At 34.8% G+C, this 10995-nt stretch overlaps 1 protein-coding gene across 1 annotated transcript; it reads right to left on the bottom strand.

The window, feature by feature from the left end:
• Positions 1-4598: 4598 nt before the first annotated feature.
• Positions 4599-5579, bottom strand: LOC125068333. The gene has a single exon (XM_047677438.1). It carries the CDS (start codon positions 5577-5579, stop codon positions 4599-4601), a length of 981 nt encoding a protein of 326 aa, XP_047533394.1.
• Positions 5580-10995: the final 5416 nt, after the last annotated feature.

Here is a 10995-nt window from a genome sequence, read left to right as displayed (position 1 = left end):
CTCTTTTTATATAATATAGGGCGGCAGAAGGGCAAATACGCCTCCTAACTTTGAAACTAAGATGCTATAACCTTGTACCTGCAGTTACACCGGCTCACTTCAAACCACATTAATACTAAGTAGATCGGCTTGGTGATGAAATATCAAATTAGTGGATGGTGAAGGGACACTTATCCAGACAAGTTTTCATAAAGCCCAAGCACCAACTAAGGTAAGTTTTATTATTAAATTTATTTATCTGTTATTTAAAAAAATCACTCTTGTTTACTTCGTGTAACACAAATACGTCTACGTCTACGTCGTCGTGGGTCAGACGCTACGTCATGGGTCAGAAAATGCTAAGCTTCGTTGTTATACTATGAACTGAGGCATCTAGCCAATTCAAAAATAAGTAAATAATGTTTTTAAGATGTGGTTATATCTGGTAAGTGAATAAATGTTAATTAGCAAGTACTTGGTAATCATATTCCATAACATCTCATTAATTATATCCGTAATTAATAATATCTTATTTACGCTAAATCTATTTATATGAATATGTAAAGGATTTACCGCGTGCCTCATTAAACACTTCGTTCATTAGGCGCCAAGTAAGCAAGTCATTATAAATTAATGATTCCCGCTTAATCTGCGAAGCAAATTTTATTCTCGCATTACAACGTCTTCCGCAGATCCTTTGGAACTTTGATAAATGGCCTCATTGCTGGTCTTGATTGATTAGAGCCGATATTGGGTACGTATCATATATCGATATTTGGAAAACGAGCATTAGATTTCACTACGATATAAATATATATATATATATATTTTTATATAACCAAATCCGAAAACCTTAAATGTTTAATAAATAAACCACTGCTGTACAAAAATACAATTCTTCGTCGAACTTTTGGGACTCATTGTGCCAAGCTGCTCCTCCGTAATTTCGTGGATATACATATTGAGTTTGGAGTACCTCCGATATATTATTAGATAATGGTTGTTGGTTTAGTGGGTAGATAGCCATGGATGGGTTCTGGCTTCAAATCCCAGACTAAGCTGATAAAAAGTAATTGGGTTTCTCTTTCGGATTTTTTTTAGTAATAACTCGGAATCTGAAAATTGGAAGTCTGTATACTCCCATGAATAGTCGTTAGTCCAGCGCCTGAACTTTAGTTGGTGTTACAGGCACAAGGGGTATAACATTTTAGTTTTTATTTATTTATTTATTTATTTATTATTTATTTATATAATACATTACAAATTCCTTTTACGGTGTTACAAAATCCCTGTCGGGTTTATCCGTACACCGGCATTCATCGAGAGCACTCGGAACTTTTAGTACATAAATATATTACCTATACACTACATATAAACTACATAAGATTTTGAGTAACTGATGTTTGTTTAATTATACTCATATGTGAGGGTATACGTTAAAAGATTTTTAAATTATGTTATTAATACAATAGTTACTTACGATGCACTACTTGGCCGGTCGGCTCGGTTTTGCGATAATGTATTTGAAAGAAATAACTTGTAAATAGTGCATAGTGCACATACAGGATGATCCGTTTCACTTTATGAGATGTTATTTTATTTTATTTTATTAGTATATTAAGTATTATTATTAATATTTAAAAAATATTCTTTAAGTTTCTCCTTTATATTTTTTGTACTTATTTCGTGTTTAAAATCATTAGTAAGATTGTTCAATATTGTTGGAACAAGATATTCTAGGGTTCGCCTACCGTATAGATTGTTAGTACGGGGTACGACAAGTCGTTCGTTCGACACACTGCGGGTTACTAATGCATGCTTAATCCTTTTTTGTAAATCCAGATTAAAAAAGTTTTCTAATAGGAGTGTGTATTTAACTTTGTCATGTATTGGTATGATTTTACATTGAGAGAACAGGTTATGATAATTACCCTTACATAAATTTTTAACTTTATCTGGCACTACGGATTTGAGTAATCGTATTTGGAGTTCGTAAATTTTATTTAATTGTGTTTTTGATGTTCTTCCGTAACTGCTAAGTCCATACGATGATAGATTCAGCTAGGGCGTTTAATAGTAATAGGCGAGTTAAATATGGAATTTTGTTTTTAATAATAGAAAATTTTGCCAAAATTGATCTTAATTTTATACAAACTTTATCTATATGCTCTGCCCAATTAAAGTGGTCGTCTATAATGAGACCTAAATATTTATGGTTATTAACTATCTCAACTTCGTCACATGTACACGATTTTGTGTTCGAATGTAAACATAAATGATTATGAACAATTAATTTTGGTATAATTGTGCTTCTATTTCGACTGGAACTAATGTACATAAGTTTAATTTTTGATGCATTAAGTACGAGACCTACGTCATGAGACCATTTGGTTATCAAGGTAAAATCAGTTTGTAATTTCGATATAGCTGTATTTAAATCGGTTTCCGCCGCTATAATACACGTGTCATCTGCAAATTGATAAATTTCGCAATGTTTTATTAAGTTAACCACTTCATTGACATACGTGATATAGTATAAGGGTCCTAAAACTGAGCCTTGCGCCGTTCCTTCTGTGACATTAACTTTGTTGCTATACTCAGTATCGACTTTAACCAGATACGAACGATTATTAAGGTAGTTTTGACACCATTCCTTTAATGGTCCTCGTATGCCACAATTATCTAGTTTATCAATTAAGATGTCGTGTCTTAATGTATCAAACGCTTTACTATAATCGATGAAGACAATCAATACATGTTTTTTCGCATTTAGGTGTTTGTTTACAGTGTTAGTGAAGTTGGATAACAATTGTGTTGTACTTTTTTTGGGTTGAAATCCATATTGTGTAACATTTATTACATTATTATCAGCATAAAATTTATATATTTGATTAGAGATATATTTTTCAATAATTTTATCTAAGGTGGACAAAATTGTTATAGGTCTATAATTATCATACGTTTTGTGATTTCCACTTTTATGTATAGGTCTCACTACACCAGTTTTTAATTCAGTTGGATAATTACCAGTTTGTATAGATGTGTTTATTAGTTTCGCTATAATTGGTGATATTTTGGAGCCTAGAGCCTTTAGGTCCAAAGCCCTTATTCCATCTATACCAGGGGCTTTGTCACAGTTTAATGATTCTATTAATGTAAAGATATTGTCTGGTGTTGCATGTTTGAAATTTAACGAGGTGTTTACGGGGAGGACATACGTCGGTTTGTCTAGTAGTGTCTTATTGCAATTGGGTATTATATTTTTAACATTGTTTTGAAATTGATTAGCAAAATTATTAGCGATATCTTTAGTTGTAGTGATGTTATTTTTAAAAGCATTTAATACGATATTATCTATAGAAATTTTTAATCTACCTGTTACTTCATTAAGTATTGTCCATAACTTTTTAGGGTTTTTCTTACTTCTAGTAATTTTTGTTTTTATAATACTATCCTTAGTTTTTTGTATTAATTTATTAGCATAGTTTCTTGATTGATTATATTTAAGTTTTAAAATTTTATTTCCTGTGTCCTTTAACCATTCCATATATAAGTTATCCCTATTTTTGCACGCATTTAAAACTTTTTTATTTGTGTATCCGTTACTAAAATATTTTTGATAATTACTTATTTTGACTTTAATTTGAGATTTTTCATAACAATATATAATGTTTTTTATTATTATTTTATATATTTCTAACGGACATATCATACTATTCACTGGCTGCCAATCAATTTCTTCTAACGATTTCAAAACAATATTTTTATTATATATAATTTTGTACTTTGGACCATCCTGTAGACGCTGCGGGCCGACACAAGCAAGAGCTATTGTGCGATGGTCTGCTAGTGTAGTTCCGAGCGCTGCCGTGTACACTACTTGTGAATGGGATCTCGCGTAAATGTGATCAATACATGTCTTACTAATTTGTTTACTACACTCTCCTACACGGGTATATTCCGAGATCCCACACACAAGCCCGTGATTATACATAACAGTGCTATATTTATGTTTTATAGGACAGTTATATTTTAAGTCTAAGTTTATATCTCCTAATACATATATATCCTGACTCTGTTCTATTTTACTAAGAAATATGTCTAGTTCATTTACAAATAAGTGCTTACTATTACTAGGCGGTCTATACATAGCACACAAAGTTGCATTATATCCCCATGAAGTGTTAATTTGACCAAAAAGAAGCTCGAAATGTAGTGGTTTGTCATTTTTAGTAGTAAATTTATGAATTTTTCGTACGTACATTATAATGCCTCCACCTTTGCGTCCCGTACGCAACTGCGTGTGCATATTATATCCCTGCAGGTTGTACAAATAGCTTAGCGATTCTGAAATATTAGCTTCAGTGATTATAATTACATCGGGAATTTTTGAACTTTGCTGAATACAGTATTCCAGTAATGAGAAATTTTTGATTATTGATCTAATGTTTATATGTATGCATAATAGATTTGTATTAGTAGGTATACTGTCTATAAATATTTGTAAGTTAGTACAATCTGATAATTCTAAAATATCATCTCTGTTGTTATCCATCTTTATAAGAAATTTTATCTATAGAATAATAAGTATAACCTATGTACCTACGTATAATTAAGAATTATTTTAGCTTATTAACATCTTCTTTTGATCGAATAATTATTGCTTTTTCTTTATCACCTTCTTTGCGTGCACGTAAAATTCCTTTTTTGATCCAGATGAATTTGTAGGTGGTACTTAGTTCTTTTTTGGCAAACCATAGTAAATGTCTATTGTACGGTGTTAGGGTTTCTCTTAGATATATGGATTTTTCAATTTCAATTTTGTCAGTAGTTTCGGGAACAATATCGACCGCTTTAATTTTATGACAACTTGACTTTGCAGATGTTAGCCATGAGTTTTGAAGTTGTTCATTTTTTAGTTTGATCAGGATAGGGCTCGGATTTTCTTTCTTACCTGGTAGACGAATTGCTTCTTTAATATCTTCAGCTTGTTGATTAAGTTTTTTTGCAACCTGTTTAGCTAGCAGATAAGTATTTTCATCAACCCTTTGAGGAACATTACAAATTTCAACGCAGTTAGATAATTCCCGCTGCTCTTTTTCTTGTAAACGCTGTTCTAGTGCACCTACCCTCGTCTCTAGATTATTATTTTTGTTTATGAGTTCGATGTTCTTTTTCTTTAAATCTTTTATGGTTTCTTGGCAAGCTTCTAGCATTGTAATCACTTCATCCATTTTTTCACTATGAAATTGCAAGGACTGACTAAGTTCTTTCATTTCGCGTTTAATGGTTTTCTCCATTTGCCTTGTTATGTCTACCAACAGTTGCTGCATGTCGATTTTTAGATCAGGAGCCTCATTACGCTTGTCTTCCTCCTCTTCATCATCGTCAGGAATAACAATTGAGTGACGTTTTGGAGAATTTTCGTGACACTCTCGACATGTCCACTCTAGATTTTCCGCTGCACGTACTGCCGACAGCTGTTTATTCGAAAGCTCTGAACATATGGTGTTCAAATGCACTACCTTCTCACATCGGCTACATTCTAAACCAGGTTTATTTTTGGTAATATATTTATTGCACTTGTCACATTTAGCCATTTTGGGCGTATTCACAGATCACTTTTTATTACACCGGCACGTGTAATACGTTCGAGCGCACGACGATGAATTTTGAGTTTAGTTAGACGGTATCTTATATCGTCAATATTTCCTACATGGGCAATGTCTAAGGGTGTTGATGACCGCATACCACCTCAAGGTCTTACCCATTTGTCAGTCTTCCTACCTTTTTTAAGCAAGAAATATAATAATAAAGAAAAATAAAACATTTTACACGATTCTAAATTCACAAAACAATAGCAGACTTAGCGATATACCTAATGAATATAGAAAGATTCAAAGTTCAGCCTTGTTATTGAGAAACGATGAATTTTATGTACGAAATAATAGAGTACTGGCTGGAGGAATACGTCGCTAGTTGGCTGCCACTGATATATTCATTGAAGATCGCGCCCTTTGCTTCATATCTAACCTACATTCGAGTACATATATTCTATAAGCGGCACGTAGATTCATAACATTGTTTAGTAATTAGTCTTACAAATTCCTAATACTGACAACAACCAGTTTCATCATATTAAATATAATTACTAGCGTCTGCTTGCTACTTATACCCTTAAATAAAAATTAAATAAATGATGATGTTCTCCAAACTTAACCGATTTCAGACACGTCAGGCATTTTCAAGCAAGGCTAGTCAACTGTTAATAAAATTTGATGATGCAAAAAATTCAACCCAACCGGACTGAAGGCAGAAACAGGTTTTACGTACTCGCTGAGGCTGTAAGTGTCACCGCCGTCAGCTTTCAAACTCTAAGGTGCGCCTGAGAATTTCTAATAACAATTTACATAATATAGATATATATAATATCTTAGCAGTGAGTTCAGATGATCTACAGAAGTTTACTACTTGAATTATGGTATAGTTAGATGTTACAAGTGGCCGAGATTATCAATCTCAGTCGAGCTACAACCGGAGCACAGCGTGGTGGATGTATTATATCAACACGATATCGCAGCCTCTCCGATACGTGACGTTAACGGCTCTCGCAGTGGTTTTGGTAGGTAAAAAACCCACATAACATGACACAATAACACAGGGAACGCCCACAAGCCCAGGCCTCTGGGCTACCTTTGACGACCTCGGTGGTCGAGTAGTGTGTACACCGGTTTTCATGAGTACGCCACTCCGAGGTCCCGGGTTCGATTCCCGGCCGGATCGATGTAGAAAAAGTTCATTAGTTTTCTGTGTTGTCTTGGGTCTGGGTGTTTACCATCGTTACTTCTGATTTTCCATAACACAAGTGCTACTTACATTGGGATCAGAGTAATGTATGTGATGTTGTCCAATATAAAAAATAATAATAAAAAAAGAACAACTTGATCATTGCTTGGGAGAAGTAAGACAGCTATCTACTGTTTGCGAATATTTATCTTAAGAAATAAGTGCCGATTGGCACCTATAAGGTGACTTTCATATTACATTCATGTTACCGAGAATATAAGAGAATGGAAACATTTTATAAAAAGAATAAATGAATTTTATGCAGTATGTAAATATACTACATTTTCAACGAGGATTTTTCGTTGAATTCTTCAAAAATATTATGTGTGAAAAATTTAACATGTACAAAAATAGTTTTATTTCGTTTGTACTCTTGCAGTCCGTAGTTTTTTTAGTGCGAAGTAGATTTTATTCATCGTTCATTGAAATTCGTAGATATATTTTATTTCAGTGTGAATGTCTCATTCACCGTCATTTTTAATCTAGAAGCACGACAAGCAAACGACACGTGGTTCACCCGGAAAGGAATAAATACTTATTGGTGTCAATGGTTATAATTTTTGATAGATGAAATAAATACTAGGCCTTACTAAATCATCATCCTCCTGCCCTTATACCAATTTTACTTGGGGTTGGCGCAGCATGTCTTCTACTTCCATACTTCTCTGTCAGACGTCATCTCACAAGTAACATTCTTTCTAACCATATCGTCATTCACACAACCCATCCACCGTTTCTTGGGTCGTCCCCTACCTCTATATCCATCCACATCCATTCTCAAAACCTTTCTCACAACATGGTCCTCATTCCTCCGCATAACATGCCCATACAAAGACAGCCGGTTTCCAGATAGCTTCTCGGTTACCAGTGCTTCTCTTATAAATAAATACCTATTTAAAATATAGCCAAATCTGATATTGATACTCAGTCCTTATGTTTCATTATAATTGTTAGAAACTTCGCGCACGGGGACTCCCCAAAGTCGGTATAACGACTTGTAAGATTACCCGACTGTAAACTTGGTCAAAACAGCTTGTAACGCAACTTAATAACTAACGGACAACAAAATGCAATGCACCTTAACAAAACATAACACGTTAACGTCTTCCAATATTATATTTTTATATCTACCTATTTTTATTTGTTTAAGTACATAATTAGAATATTTACGTATTTGAAGCCGACTTATACTATATCTCATGAAAGATATATTTTTTTTGTCGAACATCGATGATTAGTACTATTAGGGTCGTATTATTTAAAAATGAAAATACAAAATAATTACTATCGGTTAAATTATTTAATCCTGTATAGATTATATATGTCGGCGCAAACGCTTTAAATTGATTATTTAATCAAGTTATTTCTAATTAATTTGTAAATAAGTTGTTGTTTATTGTTTAAAAATCAGAAATGAATTAATATTTGTGAAAACTAAACATAAAAATGAATTTTAAATGTTATTTCATTGATTGAACACCTGTGTTCAACAGGTGTTGTTATTATTATGTTTGCTATAAAAAGCAGTGCGACGGTTGCTCGGGGTTCATTCTCATTCGAGCCGTCGGACTGTTCAGACGAACGTTGTGTCCTGATCGATTGTTGAATAAACCTATTATTTTGCTGAAATAGTTTTATTATTTCATTGCAAAATGAGCCATCAAGATCATGTTGGTGAAAGTGACGACAGCAATGCTGACGTCACGCTTTTTAAAAATAATCCTGGAGGAGCTTCTCCGTCATCAGAAGTGGGATCGGAACAAGCTCCGATCTCAGCCACTTCCCCATCAGCTACGGTTCCACCTGTCACATCAGGATCGCTACAAAATAGAACGATATTGTGAAGTGCTGTAGTTCTATGCACTTTATACCAACTACTTGTTACATCTACGAGCAACATCGTCCCAACGGGGCCCATCTCTGGTGGAAATGCCGGAAGCCATGGCTCCAATAAGTCATTCATCGGCTCCAAAACCCAAGACCAATGAAAGGACGTGCCAAGATGTGGATTGATGATTGGTTAATAGCCACATCTTCATGGAATCAACCAACTAAAGGGGTTTGGCCAATATCCAGTCATATCATTGATCGAGTTGAAGACGATTTATAGCATTGACTCCATCAGGGCACAACTGTTCTTTGTGGTTCATAGTACAAATCTCAGCATATTAATAACATCAGATAGTACCAAACTGAAGCACCAACCGAAGGTTCATCATGTGAGCACTTCTTTATCCAATTGAAAAACCATCGGAAGCTTTCCAGATGATTCACATAGATATCACGGGGACATAGTACACTCAAGATGACCAATACGCCAGGAATCAGCCGAGCAAATGGCTATGTGGAAAGAGTTGTCGCTACACTAAAAAACGCTTTAATAATAATCAAGAACTATGAGACCGAACAGTGGCAGTGTACTGGACTAACTACAGTTGGCAATGAATTGCACCGTGCATCGAGTAGCTGGAGTTGCGCCGCTCATATTCATTACGTAAAGAATACATTGCGTAGCAATTGAGCTTCCTGGTCGTCATCAATAATCAAACGGTCGACATTGAACCGCTAACAACACAAGTTCAGCAACGAATGACTCGGAATATAACGGACAACGTTTCAATTCCCACAAAGCTAAAAATTATTATTTTCAGCATGAAGATTAAGAATCCACGTAATTAACCATTACTTGATCTGACTAATTCTGTGAGCCTTTTGAGATTTTCAGGTTTCATAAAAAAGACGAAAGTGCAGACTGTGGTCGGCAGAGGGCGTCTCCGACAGGCTTCTCGTGATCAGCTTCGTCGTGCATCGCAGCCGGGCAACCAAGGTACCGTGTCGGCGGAAGAAGATGGTGAGATTCTTCATTGCTGCCACAACTGATTCCGATCCAGTAGTCTACAACGACGAGCACTCATCATCGCATTAAAACTGTGAGGCAAAATTTACTTACTTTACCTCTCAATATCTACGAAAGTGGTACCTTTGAGCTAGTAATGTGCTACCATTGTGCTATAAACCACGACAATTCAATACCATTGAGATTCCTCATGCAACCGTAACTAGACACTTACACACCGGCTTTAGATTGGTACCTCTGAGCTGGTTGTGTTTCCACTGGCCAAAATCACGGATCCTTGATGTATCCACAGAGAACCCTGATATACCGTTGAAATACCTGGTGGAATCACAACCAGACATGTGCACAACATAATCTGGAGAGTGATACCTCTGAGCTAACCACGTGTTACCCTCGAGCTAACCACGGATCCTTGATGTATCCACAGAGAACCATGAGATACCGTTGGGAAGCCTTGTGGAGCCGTGATAGACATGTATTCACCACAGATCTACCAGAATCTTTTACATTATTAAAAGACCTAGACATTATGACAGTTATGAGTGGTACTCATAAAATCTGCCCATATTTATTAAACCGGTGCATGAGAGATTTCTTTGTGTACTGCTTTTACAAAACTATTTCAAAGACCAACATGTGTAGCTTACAGATACCTGCTTCAAAAATCATTTTCTTGATTCTCAGATTTCAAATCGCACAACGCAGGCAGGTGCAGAGCACGCACCGCCTGTCAGAATGGCCGTGTCGGCGCAAACGCTTTAAATTGATTATTTAATCAAGTTATTTCTAATTAATTTGTAAATAAGTTATTGTTTATTGTTTAAAAATCAGAAATGAATTAATATTTGTGAAAACTAAACATAAAAATGAATTTTAAATGTTATTTCATTGATTGAACACCTGTGTTCAACAGGTGTTGTTATTATTATGTTTGCTATAAAAAGCAGTGCGACGGTTGCTCGGGGTTCATTCTCATTCGAGCCGTCGGACTGTTCAGACGAACGTTGTGTCCTGATCGATTGTTGAATAAACCTATTATTTTGCTGAAATAGTTTTATTATTTCATTGCAAAATGAGCCATCAAGATCATGTTGGTGAAAGTGACGACAGCAATGCTGACGTCACGCTTTTTAAAAATAATCCTGGAGGAGCTTCACCGTCATATATATCAGGTTAAATTTTTTTTTCACGCAGTATATTTTAATACATTCTCTAAACTTTATATAATTCTAAATCAAAAAAAAAAAAATTCAAAAGTCCAAGCATCTTGAGAAAATTTTCCTATACATAAAGTACCCTGTAGAAAAGAAAAA

Source organism: Vanessa atalanta, chromosome 13, assembly GCF_905147765.1.
Source record: "Vanessa atalanta chromosome 13, ilVanAtal1.2, whole genome shotgun sequence".
Lineage (NCBI taxonomy): Eukaryota > Metazoa > Arthropoda > Insecta > Lepidoptera > Nymphalidae > Vanessa > Vanessa atalanta.
The sequence above is the reverse complement of the archived record's forward strand: the minus strand, read 5'-3'. Positions and strand labels throughout refer to the sequence as shown.

Excerpts from the sequence above, each read along its gene's own strand:
- LOC125068333 (XM_047677438.1), bottom strand. The coding sequence starts at position 5,579 with ATGGCTAAATGTGACAAGTGCAATAAATATATTACCAAAAATAAACCT.